The sequence below is a fragment of the Barbatula barbatula genome (genome assembly GCF_947034865.1).
Source record: "Barbatula barbatula genome assembly, chromosome: 7".
NCBI lineage: Eukaryota > Metazoa > Chordata > Actinopteri > Cypriniformes > Nemacheilidae > Barbatula > Barbatula barbatula.
The window spans coordinates 18,875,878-18,894,515 of record NC_136770.1 but is presented as its reverse complement, the minus strand read 5'-3'; the positions used below and the strand labels follow the sequence as shown (position 1 = coordinate 18,894,515).

Sequence of the window (18,638 nt, the reverse complement as noted above, 5' to 3'; positions counted from 1 at the left end):
AGAGTTGTAAGAAGATATATACATATACTCCTGAGAAACATGGGGATGGTATTATTTATACTGACCTATACCACAGCAGAGCTCGTTTTCGCTTCAGTCATGTAGATGTTCTTTTTGTCTTGCTAAACAACACAGAGAAATAAATACATTGTAGTTAAAAGTTATTTTTGGTTCAAACCTAGATGCTGTCGCAAAAAGGTATTTTTTTCTGTAAGATGTTAACATTTATTATGCTGACACACCTTGTAGTCTGTGGATTTGTTCATTCAACTTAACATGTTAACCTAAAGGAATAGTTCACCCAAAATTGAAAATTCTGTCATCAAAATCTGTATAAATATCTTTGTTCTGAAGAACACAGAGAAAGATATTTAGAAGAATGCTTCTAACCAAATAGTTCTTGGCCACCATTGACTACCATAGTAGGAAAAAAATCTTTATACGTTTCTTTGTTCTTCTTTGTTCTGTTAAACACAAAAGAAGATATTTTGAAGAATGTAGGAAAGCAGACAGTTCTACTATGGCAGTCAAGATAGATTTAGAGACTATCCACACTGAGACACGTTAAGCTGTATATTTAAAGGATCCATGGGTATAGAGTGATATATGGCTTAATAAATGAACAATGGCATTATGGACTTTATAATTGTGAAATAAAAAAACTGTGTAACTGTCACAGTATTCATAAACTTTGAAAACATATTTTTACTTGGAGGCCACAATTCTTTTGGCGTCAAAATCTGTGATGTCAAATGGTTGCAACCTAAACCTGTTTTCTTTCGCAACAGCGAAGCACACACGTTTTCCATATATAACAGTGAAATATGACACGTAAAACATAAGATCGGATATATAGACACACAGGGACAGTAGGTGGCGGTATGTCCTCTTGACACAAGCCAGCCTGCCTGCCATAAAAGAAGAATGCGTTCAGTATCAGTAAGCGTCTATTCAAGGTAAGCGTGCATTATATCATAGTTTAAAACTACCACCTTTAAGACATTCAAGACTATTTAAGACATCAGCATCCACCATAATCGTGTACATTATACATTATGAGAATATACTGATAAACACTATAACAAGATGCTTGCGGTTTGCTTTTTTATTCTGTATATGAGCACACGTGAATATTAGCCCCTGTCAGCTAATGACTAAGGGAGAGAAGACAATAACGTTAGGCTATTCAAAAAGTATGCTTTCTTTAATGGCTAAAACATCATGTATATATTTAATTTGAAATGATTCTGGTTATTAATATGCATGTTTGTATTGTTTCTGACAAACAATATAAAAACGTATGAAAGTACATCAAATAGCGTCTTTATTTTCTTTCTTTTTTTTTTTTTAGCATTGTATATACCTGTATATATATATATATATATATATATATACATTATCCTACAGAACCTTTAGTTAGTGTGTCTGTGTTTAGTTTGGCTATACCTGTGCGTGCAAACCATTTTACATCATCTTAAAAGAACATGGCGGCCTCCTTAAGTCAAAATGAGAATTACATTTAGGTTTTTTTGTAAGAATTGAAAATTTTCTATGTGTTTCTAACAACAAATGCTAGTAGTGTAACGCTATTAAAACGCATTAAGCCATACATCTCTCTATACACTAGGTTCCCTTTAAAGATTTTGCATTGGCGTTTTGGGAGCCAGAAACGTTTTCGTGTGTACAGCCGATCCGTATATTTTCTAAAACGATGATGTCATCACCCCAGCACGCACAGTTTGTAGTATGCGCATGCTCCAAATCTTCTTCTCCGTTTTTATTTTATCATTGTTGAAGAATTACAGCGCCACATACTGATTTGGCGTGTATACTACATCGGTTTGAGTTGGTTTAGCGGTTTCATGTGTAGTCATATATGACACGGTGAAAAGTTATAAAAAGACTGGATAGGGAAAGCTCTGGCTTTGTGTGGATGTGGCCTTATTGGCCTAATTTAATGTTTTCTTTATATCAGGGAAAACACACATTTTATGGTATAATAAACGGAAGGAGAATATCTTCGTTTTTGGTAAGGTATAGTATAGAATCTATTCATAATTGTCACAGTTTGATTTACAGTACACACACTCTAAATCTAAGCTATAATACCTCTTTGGCTAACTCAGAGTCAATAATTCTTCAGAGGCTTCATTGGATTTAGCATCTGTCTATTTTCTCTGGCTTTTTTGTGGCATCTCATTGTATTTATCTCATAATTACAGTTATGCACAGGTTCCAAAGTCCATTACGTTTCTGACAAAGTTTTATTCTTGTTGCTACAAACAACCATAATTACAACATTGCCATTCAAACAGAATTTGGCTATTGATAATACATACAGTATGTGTAACTCTGTGTAATTAAATCTCACAATGAAGGTGCAAAGAAAAGGGCACCAGACTGAATGAAAGGGTAGCCTGACCTATAGAAAACCCTCTGCGGTGGTTTGTTCCAGAAGAAGTGAACAGTAAGTCTAGGGCAGCTGGCCGAATGTCGACTGTCGCCATGCTTGACTTCGGGACAGCCGTGTCGATTGGTGATGCTTGGCTCAATGCCTCAAGTCGGCAGCTGCCATAAATAAACAGTGTTTAGAGCCACTGGCTTACTCCCAACCGTCTGTCTGTAGGGAGAAAAGGGAATGCTGGTGTCAGTTGCCCCCTCCTTAACCTTTATCACAGATCAGGAATGTAAAATTTGTTTGAGTGGTCATTGAAAATATGTGTTTACATTTTTTTTTAATATAAACTCATTTAAGATTATTATGAGTTTTTTTGTGTATGTTTTCATTGCCAGGGGATAGGCCGATGACCTTTACAGATAAAGGTCTAAATACACATTTTGTGTGGGCTTCATGTAGATTTTTGAGCAATAAACATTACATTATGTTATAATATATATAACAGTTTATCTTGAAACATGATCGGAGACAGAAGCACCTAGAGATCAAAAAATTATATTTAATTTAAATGATGTTAAAAATGCTATTATTTAAATGATAATAAAACAATTATTGTGGTACAAAATCCCTACAGTCAGTTACTGACAAAATATAGAGATGCACTGCAAGATCCAGTCTGATGTCAATAGATAACCTGTTGTTTACAACAGCAACTCGTTACATATAAGGAGGATTGGGTTCGCAGCTCTGTTTAAAGTGGCACACAAAACCCAACCACCCTTATCCAAACTATAATTGTCCCACTTGTTGAGAGAGACACACCCAAACACAAACATGTTTTCTCATAGACACTCTTTTGTAGCCCAGAACTACACAGTATTGCATTCAGTATACCTCTACAACACATCTGTACCCTTTTACACAGAGCAGGTCGGAACTGGCCACAAATGCCTCTGAGAAAACGCACTGGTTTTAGCATAGCAGAAAACAGATGCGGAAGGAGGAAGAGGTAAACAGCCTATTCTGTTATGTGTGTTCACAACTCAGAAAAAACAAGCTTGAAACCCATGAGAGAAGGGATTTATTAGTTTATCCAGATGATTCAGAATTTCCTATGGCTCCATCTGAGTGTTTCTTGTTAAATGGGTCGCAAACAAGAACCATCCCAAAATGCATTGGATGATTTATAGGAATCATAATTATATTGTCCAATATGTTGTCACCATCATGCAGCTTTATATTACGTTGGTGCATAACAATTATTTCTTCATGATAAAAAAGTATAAGAAAATATCTAAAAATGATACACAGACATGACAATTGGAGCCAAAATTAGTACAGATCAATGCAGACAGAAATTGTTGTAAAGCCAAAACATTACTGTAGAAAAATCGGATAAAGAATTGAAATTTTCTGGCACTAGAAAAACCCTGTAAAATGACAGGTAAATTTGCAGTCTTTTTCTGTAATTAGAATTTTTATACCATATTTAAAAAACTATGTGCAATATCTGTTAAAAACTGTACAATTCTGTAAAATTACAGTAAAGGTCATTCTAAGGGTATGCTATCTTTTAAAAATATTTTTGTTTTATCAGGTAACATAAAAGTTATAGAATAAACTAATCAGAATACATGAGATTGTACCAACAGAAGTTATTTTAGGGTTACATTAAGAAGAAAAAGATTCTTAAGGTAAAGAGTATTATTACTTCACACAGGTAAGTAGGTTAAATAACGTCTTCTTGGGGCGATTTTTGTGCCTATTTGTGCTCACATGGAATGTTTATTAACAAGGATATTTATAAAAAAATTCGAGCTAGAAATTTTCAAATTCACAATCAAATTCGGTCATTCGGCACAAGGTGTACTTCCACTGCCGATCCCTGTAAAACATGAAAAACAGACTGGTGACCATTACAGGAAATATTTGTGTGCACTAAAAGTAACAGTGATGCATCAAATTTTTGTAAAATATTTTTTTCATGAGGACCACACGCTCAGGCCTGAATGGAAGGGAAGATTAATTGCTCATACATACCTTATTACACCACTGAAGGTGCTTTGAGCCCCTCTGATAAAGTAGCCATAACTGGGGATCACCATCTCCCCTTCTTCCGTGTGGTACTCTGGGACATCAGGGGTATTCCTGTAAATAAATCACGAGAACCCAATTAAAGAAAAGTTATCACTAACAAGACAAATCTCCTCATGAACAGTAATCCACCAGAATGCACTTGATAACTTTAAATTTGTCGGTTCAATATTAAACAATACTGTGTCCTTTATGCAGAAAAACTCACCAGCAGGAATATGGGCATCTGCGGCCATATCGACAGCAGTAGAACTGCCATTCCCGGTCCAAAACCGATTCAAAATACTGACTTTGGACGCCAGCAACCAGCCCATTGCTAGTGCAAACGGAGGACCTGTAGACAGAAGGAATGTAGTTTTCAAATAGAGAGAAAATGCTGAACTATATACATTATGTATTTGTTGAATGAATGAGTCATTCTTAACAAAGCTTTTGAATATTAATGTATTTAGAGGGTTCAGTCTCATATGACGTGATGTGAGGCGTGTCTGCCTTTTGCTGTTGACCTCGTGAGTATCTTCCTGTTTATACAGATACATTGACAGAAACAGTAAGAGGAACATGCGCCATTCTGTTCTACATCCACAAGAAGAGTTATGGCAAAGAGTATAGAATACAAAGAGGCGACACTCTGGTTCTTTTTGGGGAAACGGTGCAGTTCCATTAAGGGTTGAAAATGCTTTATAACTGACATGGTTTCTGTCATCGTGTATTATCATCATTCAGGTTGAATTTCAGCTTTAATGTTTTTTTTAACAAAACAGACACTTTCAACCCAAAATGGGGAAAATTGCAGGGCGCTTTTGTTGCAATGGAACGTTCTATTGAGTTTCACCTCTTTGTATTCTTTACTCTTTGGTTATGGTTTTAGAGCCTCTGAAACACTATAGTGACCTTTGGCGATCAAATTTATTATGTATTCATGGTGTTAGAAATGTTGAACACTGTAAAATGAATTGTTGAGTCACCTTAAAATAATAACGCAACCTATCACAAGTACGATTGCGACTTAACAAAAAATCTAGAATAGGGCCATTGTTGATGCCAAACATTTTTTTATGTAATTTAACCACTCCAGCTGGTCCCAAACGCAGCAACATGCCTCGTCTTCCAACAGCCCAAACGGGCTCATGTGACACCCCTTTTCATCTCTTTCCACTGGCTACCAGTTGTAGCCCGTATCAGATTCAAGTCACTGATGCTTGCCTACAGGACAATCACTGGATCTGCACGGGCATACTTTCACACCCTACCACACCCCATCAAGAACCCATGCGTTCAGTAAACGGGCAGCGTCTTGTCCTGCCTTCTTATAAGGGCAGTAAATCGCTTTCCTGCTCATTCTCCTTCACAACTCCTCACTGGTGGAACATTCTTCCTAACTCGGTCCGGTCAACCACATCTCTCACAACCTTTAAAAAACTTCTTCAAACCCATCTCTTCTGTGAATACTTGACAGACAAATGAGAAAAAAATTAACTCTCTCTCTCTCTCAACAGGTAATGGTCTAGCTTTTGTTGAAACTAGTATAACTTTGTATAAGTCCCTACTATTGCTCTTGTATGACATATCGCTTATTGCTCCCTGAACTTTTTCGCTTTGGATAGAAGTGTTTGCTAAATGACTAAATATAAATGTAACTGCAACTTTAACGTTTGCCTCTCTATCGACATCTCTGTTTGAAACCTAAAATTGCAGGTTATTTTATGTACTTCATTAAAGTCAAAGTAAATCAATCTGAAATGTTCTGTGAAATCATACCCAACAGCTAAATGTATAAATAATTTTTATAAGCGGTTTAGGTTAAGTTAAGGAGACAATTGTAAAAAACAGTTCATATGTTCACTTGCTCAACAACAGATGTTTGTTCATTTTGAACAAAAAAGGTTACAGATTGTCGTCTTAAAACGAACATTGTGCAAAGTCCAACAGTTTTTGTGCATTATTTTTTCGATAAATTGGTTTACCGTAACTATAGTCAGAAGAAATTATCAACTTAAACCATGCTAGGTTGTTTGGGTCAAATATAGACATTTTCTAGGTTAACTGAACCCAACATTTCTTTCTCCATATTGACCCGAACATGAGTTAAAACAATCCAATTTTAAGTGTAGCCAAAAATCAACATACACTGTTTGGAAGTGATGTCATCAAAATATCACCCAGAGGTGGCTTCTATAAGGGTTTTGTTTTTAGGTTTTCTGTAAATATGGGTTAATTTAGGGTTGCCGCTTGTTTATGACCTTAACAAACAGTTGTCATCACAACAAAAACGCGTTGCTCCCTGGCCACCAGCGGCGCCAGACAGTTGTCATAGCAACCCTAACCCCATGGGCAACCGTTCCACCAATAGCAAGTAGGCCAAGACATTGTCCCAATGGAATGTCACCTACTTCATAGTACAAATCAAACTGACTGTTCTTATAATGTGAAGAGGGTGAGAAAATGGAAGATTTGCCTGAAGTCAATGATGTCGAAGATGGGATGTAAAGAGTATTCTCACTGAGCATGATCACTTGCTAGCCAATGTTTTTCTCTCCTGCTTTCTTTCTTGAATTAGGATTGCATTGTAAGACTATTTAAACATTATTTCCCAGTGTGCGGTAAGACTGACATATAGTATAGTCCACTGACAGTCTACGACAGACAGCAGGGGGCTGAGGTCACTCGCCTTGGCTCTTAGAAAATCTCCCAAAGTGGGCAGTAGATCAGGGAAAATTGTGCTGAGTCCAATTAACCCACTGGAAAATCTCCCCCCAATGCTCTTAAAGGTGGGGGGAGCTTGGTGGAACATTGAATGGCCCTTTGGCACTTTAGCTTACGCCCTCAGAGACTGATCCCAGCAACCAGACTTTTCCTGTTCTAACAAGCTGGAGAAGCGGTCAAATAAGGCTATACTTTTGTCAGGAAGTCACAAAGTGGTCTTAAGTGTTCTGCGTAAAGAAATGTCTTTCTGGACATGATATGAAGAACTTGAGCCAAACAGCACTGAAACAAAAAAAAGGGTCTGAGACATTTACGATGTTATCACTTTTTAAACATTTAAAGAAATCAACTGTTATTTTATCCTTGAGGTTGAGGAAATGGCTATAAATCAATTTCAGTTCAAACAATCCTGGGCAAACATTCACTTTCCAGTGTTACCTTAGATGGGCTATTTCTATCTTTATAGCATACACAGCGGGTCACTTTGCATGGAATGCTGTCGCCATGTTGTTTTTACAGTAGCACTAAACAGACGAACAGCTCTACAGAACGCGTTTCGTAAATACGTTATCTCATTCGGGAAAGAAGCGAAAACGTGTCAACGTCTTAATCCTCTGTCAGCCTCTTTAGTGCTTTGAAAGGGAGGGGTGGAGTGAGAATATGCAAATCCATCATAAACTATACAATTTTCTATATCTAAACTTAGTATGATTATCTGAACAAAGACTGAAATACATTCACTTTTGATTTCGAACTTTATATTAACAGATATACAGTATTTACTTAACGTATATCTTCAACTTAAAAACTGTTGTCATTGTGTTGCATGTTAGAGTTTAGCACTGCTAGTACCAGAGAGCAAGCTTGTTTATCCACCAAACCTTTATCCTGAATTTATCCTAAACAACAAAGCTTTTACTGTTTAATGCAGCTCATGATAGTCTGATGAGGCTTTAAATGGTCAGATTTTCCTGCAAGCAGTTAGTCCTAAGTCTTTGTGTAAACATGGCAAAAATGAGAGAAGAGTAAAGCAGTAATCCCCTTCAGAACTGCATGTGCTGAGAGTCTTTGAGGTCATTTTAAGTTAGCATTAAGTTGAATTAGCATTAGCCTTGATTTAAATAGTGAGCGAGAGAGAGGGAGATTTGTTCTACAATTATCAGTTGACACCAAACTGAATATTTCAGTCACCAAATTCTGAGCTTATATGAACAACACCATATGTTTTTAGGAATAAAAAAATGCATTCAAATAAAAAACATCTGTAAAAGGACTCTCATGTTTAATATTGGCACTCGTGAGTGAGTCTCCTGGACAACAAGACAAAAGAGTTGCTTTATGCTTTGAAATAATAACATGTCAGAAATAGATGGGCCCAAGATGTCCTGCAGTGATGGGAATGAACACTGTTTATCCCTTCAGACCTTGCAACCATTCACTTTTTAGTTCATCCCCTCCAGCTGAGAGGTGACATTAATAAGACAAGTCATAATATCACCTGATATCATACTGCAGAGATATTATACAAGCGAGTGTTTAAATGTAAACAAAAGACCAATGTAAACAAAGCAGGTATGATAAAAGATAATAGATATTTAAGATAAATGCAATGCTCAGTATGGTCATTCGAAAAAGGGGGATTTTAGCACAATTTAAGCTTCGCAAACCAAGTCGTGGTGGTATAGTTCGTGTCCAGTTTAATTATTATTCGGACATATGCTATTTAGTTCAGATTTTTGCCAGGAATTCTAGTAATATTTGCCTGTTGTCTTGCTATGACATTAGTAGCTGCCGTGAGCTACAAACATTTCCAGCTAGTGGCACGACTTCCACATACTGACTTTCTGATAATGCATCATTTAGCAATTTCCCAATAAACCTATGTGTCAAATAAGTCTCCACCATGCTGTACCCATCTGAATTTTGTTGGGGCATAATGGGTTTCTAGAGAAACTTGATAACTCTGCAGTGATGTTAGATTTATGTTTGTATTAATAAACACATAAAAAATCAGTCTTGACCTAAAATGGAAAAGTCTCAGGCTCTCCCTGTGACCCAAATATAGGGATAAATGGTATGAGGCGATAGATGGATTGATATTACTGTTCAGAATTAATTTCTATTATAATAGACATGTGAATAAATGCAAATGCTCAAATTCTAAATAATATTTTTTCTTTGTCTCTGGAACATTATCTGAATGGGTTGAACAAGACCCTTCAACAAATCCCAAACGCAGGCTCTAATGAAAAAAATTAGAAAAAATTAGAAAAAGTACAAGTTTAATTTGACATTTATTCTTAATAACTAATTAGTAAAATGATTCACAAATGTGCAGCACAAATGGTACGAATGAGATATGTCTCAGGCAGTTTGTTTCAATTTGGCACTGCACGAGGCTCATAAACTTAAACGTTGCCGTTATATCTCTTCTGAGGTTTGTGGTTTAGAACCGTTGACCTGGGGCCCGAACATCTGCTGTCTCTCTTCAGTCCAATCTGAGAACATTTCAGCTGCTTTCCCAATGACACACAAATAATTGTGATGTTGCCACAGCAACCAACAGCTCAACTCTGAAAACAATGCAGTTCTGTTTTATCAAGAATTCTTCTAAGCATCATACATCTGAGTCTAATCATATACGAAAGAGAACACTTAAAATGTAGTTAGTGTAACCTAAACATGAAATACACATTTTCAGGCATGGATTAAAGAAAGGCATGTGCAAGCTGTTTACACAAATCATTGCAAATAACTGTCCAAAAACCAGAGTACATGATACACTGCAAAGAACGACCTTATATAAATCGTATAAAGAGCAAGATCATTTCAAACTGCCCGAAAAAGCAGATGATAAATTGTGCAGAACATTCTATACTGTACCTATTTTTTGTCCTCAGCTGCACACTTGCTCGATTGTTTCTTCCATGCACACTTTTCATTATTTTCAGAACTTTGCAAATAGTTTGACAGATTTCTTTCATATCATACTACACACACACCTTTACAAGTACGGACAGCACACTAGCACCCACATTCATACACACGTACCATTCCATCCCTGCTCTGTTGATATCATCCCACCAGCACTCACTGGGTTCACCCCAGCCATAGGGAGTCTTCTGACACTCAAAGGTCCACCTGCGGTCAGAGCCTTCATTCGCACTGAAGTAACTTCTGATGGCCACCAACACCTCGCCATGGGGACACTGGAAGTTAAAGCCCTGGCGCCAGGTATTCACCCACTCTTCACCTGTATCATACGGGTTGTCATACTGAGCGTTGACTCTGGAGAAAAGCATCAGCAGGGACAGAGCCAGCAGAACATGAGCTGAGTTCATCCTGAAGTGAAACAATGTGGAACCTTTCAATGTTTCCTCTTTCCTCAAGGCTCTCTGAGATGTGCTGGCCAGATGTTCTGTGTCTGGATCCAAGGCTTGAAAATTCCCGACACGAGCAGACAGTTATGGCCGAGACTGAACTTTCTCATATTGTTAAGTAGGATGTAACTAGCCTCCTCCCATGAATGTCTGGTAGACCCTGAGCGGGATGTCTTAAAGAGAAACTTCTCATATTGTAAATAGCTTAATAGAATGAAGATAGGATTTCTGAGTGTGAACGTTTGTTCCAAGCACTGCTCTGGCATAAAACACACAGTGTGAAAAGAGTCAAACAATCTTGGGAATCATTTAGGAATATTTGTCATATACTGTACCTGTATGTTTTTACAGACAAAAGCAGAGGTCAGGGTAAGTTGTCACAATGCTGTTAGTAGCTATAAAGGTACTGTGGTAGCTCTAAGGTATAAACTGTGATCATCCTATTTTTACAATACGAGGACACAGTATGACTAGACTATATATTCAATGGTAAATTATATAATACAAATAGAAACAAATGTATATTTATGTGTGTGTTTCATAATTGTTTTACTGTTTAAATATTGCTAAATGCTAAATTTAATGGGTCACAAATAAGATCTACAAAATGGTAACAGACTCTATATTAACATTAACCTTTAAAAATGGTGAATGATGGCAGTGACCCTTGACTTGCCAAGATATTCAACGTCACAACTCCGACAAAGCGATCCGGCAAAGACCAGATCTAGTTTGACCCTGAAATATAAAAAATCATCGATCATAGTGATCATAGTATAACAATCTAACAATCTGGTAAACCACAAACCTTTGTTTTAGAAGCTCAGATAACAATCGGCAGTTATGGCTTCTGCAAAATTCTTTAGGTTGTCATATTGTTCTGCTTAAACATTAACTTATCTTATCAGCGTTTGGATGCAAAGCAAACTTTGTACCAGCGTAGTGACGAACAGAGCTACAGAATCACAATGTCTGGTTGAATATTTCAAGACCTAAGTCAAAGTAAAAGTCAATACATTTACATAGGACATAATGAAAGTGAGTGGAGTTTTTCACAGAAACCACAGTGCAAACATTTAACACTGTTCCCAAAGCATACATTTAACACAAAACAGTGCAGAAGAATGTCACAAGTTACAATACTTTTCAACAATATTGACAATGAATACATTGTGAAAACATTGCGTAATATGATACAAAATGTACAGTATGGAAATTAGACATAATGTATATGCCACATAACATGAGTTATATTTGTGTTATTGTGAAAATATTATACAAGCATTTGATTCATCTTGGTGGAAAAAGACGAAACAAATGAAACAGGCAGTTTCGCCTTTGAAGTAAAACAAGTTCCATTTATAGGACTACAACACCAAGCATTTTTATTGATCATTCCATAAAAAGTACATTTATTTGGGGCAGTGGGATTCAAACTTCAGACATTGAGTATTTATTCCTTAATTCATTCACTTTTTAACGGCTCATCATTTCTTTTTGTTTTGTTTTTACCATACACAACATGAACAATATAATGTAGCACATAACACCAGCTTGCAGTAGCGACTTGAAAGGTAAATAATAACAATAACAACATCCATCATAAATTGTTCTGGTTCAGGCCTACTGCTGGACTGGAATCCAGATCTGATTCACATCATTGAAAAAATATGGTTATAGACTGGTTTGACTTTCTTTATACGTGCACAAAATGTTTCATATATTGAACGTCATAAAACAACTGTGTTTTACCGCTGTACGCCACTCATGCTTTCTCAAACTTTTACTATTGTGAAATTTACTCAGTGAGTTGAAAAGACTGATGCTTTGATAAAACAATACAATGCATGCATATCACTCCATTATGTCGAGCAAAAATCAATTTATAGTGGAACAAGAACTTATTTAATTCACTTTTAAGACAACATTTCCAACATGTTTCCTGTGTGTTTTTCTATCGATACGAACACAATTTTATTAAGGAGCTCCTGTCAGCCTTTCTTTTGACTGTATAGTGAAAACTGTAATACACAAACACAAACAATGGACTGCAAGCCAAATGGATTTTAAGGATTATATGACCATGCAATCTCATTAATAACTATATCATCGTCAGATTTAATCTGAAGTTTTATAGAGGGTGGAGCAGGAAATTGTGCATGTATGGAGTCCATTATAATGGTTCGTAAACAAGCTGCTAATGGTCTGGTGATCTTATTCCACTAATCCTCACCCCCTAACCGAGCCATCTCATTTACAAACCACTTCCACGAGAGTTTTATGCTATTGAAGAGATCGTAATGAAAGACATGAATAAGAATAAAAGGGAAGAAATCAAGCGCAGCACCAGTTCTGGCAGGCCACGTTGGTCTAGCTTTCATCAGCCGATCGCATCAGTTGCAGCTAATCAACGTTAACCAATAGTCATACAACACATACTAGACTGCGTCCTATTTAAATTGCCTTGCTCCTTATCTGCTGCTTAATGGTGCCACACTCAAAACCCAACTCCATCCCCGTCTCCTGCATATGGGCTACTGTTTAAATATATGACGACAATGGTCCTGACAGAACAGGTGATAGCGGTGAGAGTTCCTGTTATTTCAAACAGCTTCAAGGGGATGTATGAGTTGTCAGAGTACCAATTTTTTGTAAGGCTTTGAAATGTTTGACACAGTTACTGCAGCTTTTCAAACCTGACACTGCAATACGTATTTAGGGTTCAAAATATGGTCGCAGACACGTGAACATTTTGCACATGTAAGTTTATGTGGTTTTTATGTCTCGTGTATGGTACACTTTCAGTAACTGAAAGGGTTTTCCCTGTTGTGTGGCTGCACATTTTGTATCCCCACCCCTTTGACCCAAATACACGCCAGCATTATTTCTGCCTACATGTTTTTTTTATTTCATATATGTAAATGTTGAATACATTTGTCATCCAGACATTTGATTAAGGATCTGAAAATAACTAAACATCTGTGCACAATCTACTGTATTATTTAAAAACTCGGATCATTTATTCACCACAGACTATCATGACCCAGTTTAGTGCCAAACATCTGTAAATGTTAGGGATGGAGCAAAGTTGTTATCTCACACCAATTTGCCTAAGTTCAGAGCTTTCTCGGTAGCCTTATCAAAGCGAATCATATAACTGTTTTAATCTGACGAATAATATTTGGTCAAACAAACAAAGCTTAAAAGTGCATATGATACAATGAGTTTTGGGGAAGTCTATAGCCACCCACATAAATCTCATGTAACCAGCTTATTGTGACAGAAGCACAAACATCATGGGTTCGATTCTCAATGAACACACATATATAGATTGAATATACTCTAAGTTGCTTTTTTAAGACATCACTGTCACCATGCTTAAGAGGTCCTCCAGAAAAACACTCCAGGGTGCCCACCTCATTAAAGCAATGCATCATGGTTTTTTGCATCAAGTGTCAAGAGCCATTGTGAAGGTGGTGGGCATTTTACTGTAAGCTGCCCTGACAAGGAAATAATAGGAGAGAAGTACATGATGGATGCGAAACTTATAGAAGACTTTTAGGAGACGCTTTAACCCTCAATCTCTGCTACCATTAGATAAACAATAATTTGCAAGGAGTCATTTGTTACAGAACAGCCCTTAAGATCTAACTGCACATTAAATGCATCATTGTCTGAGAAACATGACAAAAAATAAGTAAATAGACAACGGATACAAATACAGATTTAGCATTTGCTCTGGTCCTTTCATAAATGCATTTATTTATACACTTCATTGACAAATATGACCCTGTGACATTCTCTTTCTTGCTGACCTTTCCTGTGCAAATCACTACCGGCACTTTTACACAGCTGTGTGACTGAAGCACTATATTAAAGCAGCCACCACTCAGCATAGAGGAGTGTGAGTTACCTTAATATCAAGACCAATCGCTCTGTTAAAATCACAGTATTGACTTTTGCTTGTCACACATGTCACTGAGGGGTGCCCATTGGAAATTAAGTCCAAAATAGATGGGTTTTAGTTTACTCTGTAGTGATGTTTGTGTTCTCTTTTCTGATTCATAAATTCATGATTTTTTAACATAAATGAATACACAATATATTTAATGTATTCTATCTATTGACACAAGCACAATCCCAGCCTCAATAGTGTGACAATGAATAAAATAAAATATTGCCATATAAGTCACATTTTTTATAAATTAAGAGGTGCTGTATTTGTTGACAGAAATGTAATATAATATACAAAACTGTGTCTTCAGAGCTGTATAAAGACCTTACACAGTGAAGCGTTATGTTTTTATTACCTTAGAATTAGCTTTTTCTAGCTATATGCCCTGTGGGTCCCCTTATATGGAATTCCCCATGTTTTTTCTACAGTAGACCAAAATGGAAAAACGGCGTGTTTCACAAATACATCTCCTTCCGCCGCAGAACTTCAAATGGGAAGGGTTGTGTGAGCCGTTGGTTGCAATTCGCAACCTCACAGCTAGATGCCGCTAAATTTCACAAAACATTTCACAAAAAGTATGCTATTGTTTGTTAAAAATGAAACTATAAATTGTCTCACTGATTATGGAATGTAGTGAGGCATGTCTATAGGTATTATGATGAATTGCCATTGAAGGCACGTGTGTGAACTGAAACTCGTACAGAGGACAATTTTGGATATTATACACAACATGCAAAATGCATTTGTATTTTAAGTGATGATAAGTAGCACACAATAGTGCACAATAACGAATAGTATGATGTTTTTAGGAGCGGGAGGGGTATCGATCAGTTAGATGCAGCTTTGGTCTGGCCCACACTTCCCCCGGGCTGTATCCCTCTCTGTGCTTAGCTGGGTGTCTCTATTGTTGCTTCCTAGACGGCTCATCTTATTGTACATGGTGAACCGAGGCCAGACACCCGGCTGACCTATCGACTCCAGTAAGGAGTAAGATCAAAATACAACAGCTCAGAATAACAACATCTGAGTTTGTTGTGTTACCACAGGTATACATGCAGAATCTTTAATGCAAATTATGTTGATGCAGTGCAAACATAAACAAATCATACAGGCGTAGGCCTACAGTATACAGGCCATGGGTTTCCCATGAAAATCTATGGACTGATAAAATGCAAACCTCAAATGCATTGATTTGGATTAAAGTGTCTGCGAAATGTTGAACTTTATTGTACAAGTATTGTGTAATGCAACCTCAATGACCTCTATGTTGTTTCTCACTTTAAAGGCCATCCTGATGGCAGGGCTACATCCAAACTACAGTATAAAAGCGTTATGATCGGTTAAGAATATACTTTCTATATACTTATTTGCAAATACACAGACATCTAAACAACAGTCAAACATGCACTCAGAGTGGTCAATGCATTATTTAAAATAGATGATAGCTGTTTATATTACATTGGCATGCTTTCAGGTGTGCTTAATTTCATGTTTATATTAAAAGAATTTACAACTGGACATATGTCATTGTATTATTTATTATTATATGTCATAGTAAAAAGCATAATACAACATATGTAATATTCAGGCTTACATTTAGTGTCACCTCACACCCAAAATACAGCCTTAACTCTAAACGTGTTACACCTTGTCTACACCGGACACGACAACCTGCTTGTTCTTAATGGTTTTGTTGTGTCAAAACCCATCCAGTGTGGACAAAATTTAAAATGATAATGGGTTCAAATACGTTTCTAGTGTCTTTTGTCGTGTCGCGTCCAGTATAGATATGGTGTAACTGTGTTATCTAAGAGGAAGAACGTAATGCTTTTAATATGCTTTATTATTAGAATACAGAAAATTGGTTCCACCTCATCCAGTCTATTTTTATTTTGGAGGGGTTGCATTCCAGAGCAATGGCTCTGTCAATATAACACAGAGGTGGTATATAGTCCACCAAAACACTATGCTTGTGCAGTGCAATAACAAGAATACAAAAACACTCACATTTAACTTACAATAATTGTAATAATACAGTGTTTTCACAATCTTTGTTGTCATTTACTGCAATGGTCTCCACAGCCGAATTTTGACCCTGCTGATCAAAACAGCAAGCTGAGGTTGACAGATATCTATCCCATGCAGGCCCAATATGAGGCCAGGGGAAAAACCCTTATCACCGTCCATACTCTTTAGTAGCAATGTGACCCAGTGCAATTACTAAGATAAACACAAATTAGGCCACAAACTTTTATGTTTTTTTTCAACTTCTAGTGCTCCAGGGAGTCTTTGAGATTATCGAGCTAAACAGCTTTAATTGGATCACCACTGTTTTCCACAAAAATAATAAAAAACTATTACTCCCAGTAACGTGCAACGATTGTGATTACAATAACGGCAAAAAGCTATAACTAAAAATAGTTCAGTCATTAAGGGCTCAACAATATCTTAATTTCAACTTGTGAGCAGGTAAAGTGAGATGTTTTTGAAGTCGATAGTAATAGTGGAGTTTATAGTGTCAAAGGGAGGGCAACAGGGCTTTCTGTTCAAGACCATGGCATATTTCAACGCTGTTGCAGGTAAGACATTGCTGATAGACTGAGGTCATGGTAAATTCAGTCAGCAGACCTATGCAGGAATGCAACACCTCTCAGAAGACTTGCCAATAACCTGATCTATGTAAACACAAAGCTTTTGATTTCTTACGAAAATAACATTTGTTTACATTCATTTGCTGAAAAACTTCTGAATTTTCTTTTATTTGCTTAACATTGTTTTGAATGAGGTTGATGTGTCAATCAACACAATTATTTTTAGCTTATTCAAAATTTTTTACAATTTGTAACACATACTTTGACATACGTTTGCTGTATTTACTATAACAGAGTTACGGCTGTTCTGAGGAAGTACTGGCTCAGTGACAGAGTATATGTTTTATCATTTAATTTTTGTGTAGTATTTCTATGATTATAATTTATTTTGTGCACGCATTTATACAGCTCAAAACAGCCAAATGCTCCTTATTAATCCATATTTTTCTGTCATAAAATAACCTTTGGGACGCTTTATAAGACGTACTGAGATGTTTGGCAGGGAAGCAAATGACATGGACTAGAGGTCATACTTGGATCAGTCAAAACACCTGCATGCACATGTTTGATGCTCCGCACCCACTTTTTAAAGACTACAACCAAATGCACATATTTGTTTCATTTAGAGGCACTGCAACTCAAGTATAAACACTTCCACACATTTGTTTTCTTTCCCTTTTCACTTAATTCTGAAAAACAGTCGTCATTTCATTTTTTCAATAGACATTCTTTGGAGTTTGGAGGCAAAACAGACCCCGAACTCAGAAAGAACCAATATTATCAGTATTCAGGTCTTTGAAAAGGAATAATAACATCCCAGGACTAGTACTTGTTGTAGCTTGTCTACGGTTTATGAGAAAGAACATCTAGTGAAATAACATTTATTCCCACAACCTGCAGAGAGAACTCTTTTGCTCTGTAGCTACACGTGTACAGACTCAGTGTAGGTGGACTCACCTCTAAACTCCCTCTGTTACCTCCCAGAAATGACCTTGAATGGGGCACAGATCAGATTCTTGAACTTGGCTATAAAGTCTCCCAAACGCTATGGAAGTAAAAAATGTCAAGATGAGCATAAGTCACACATAATTCAGTTTCGTGGAATCGACATTTACAAAGACAATGAAAATGTGATTTGTATCATAGCGCCATCTGTACTTTAACGCGTGCCACGAATGTAAACACGACATTTTTAATATTCAAACTTTATTTGAGCAATCAACTCCCATCCATTGACTTTTCCTCGATATCTGCGATAACCAGCAGGACATCATTCAAGCATTTACAAGGCATCATATGCATTATAATGACAAAAGGGGGGAAGCGATATATTTTTTAGGTAAAGAAACCCGGTCACAAAGTTTGAAAGAAACAGCTTTGAACTGTGTGCTCAAGCGAGCATGAATTCCACCCCATTTACAAACTGTGACGCAAATGCAAAACGGCCCGTGATTGGTCAGAATTTGCCCTCCTACTTTTGAAGGTAACTTATTAAAACAGCCGTTGGGCGGAGT

The 18,638-nt window shown here is 36.8% G+C and overlaps 1 protein-coding gene across 1 annotated transcript; it reads right to left on the bottom strand.

Annotated features, from left to right (window-relative positions):
• Nucleotides 1-3,461: 3,461 nt before the first annotated feature.
• Nucleotides 3,462-10,691, bottom strand: dpt (dermatopontin). Its single transcript, XM_079460811.1, has 4 exons — nt 10,250-10,691; nt 4,701-4,826; nt 4,439-4,546; nt 3,462-4,283 (listed from the first exon to the last, which is right to left on the bottom strand). The coding sequence occupies exons 1-4, from the start codon at nt 10,537-10,539 to the stop codon at nt 4,217-4,219; spliced, it is 591 nt and encodes a 196-aa protein (XP_079316937.1). The 5' UTR covers nt 10,540-10,691; the 3' UTR covers nt 3,462-4,216.
• Nucleotides 10,692-18,638: the final 7,947 nt, after the last annotated feature.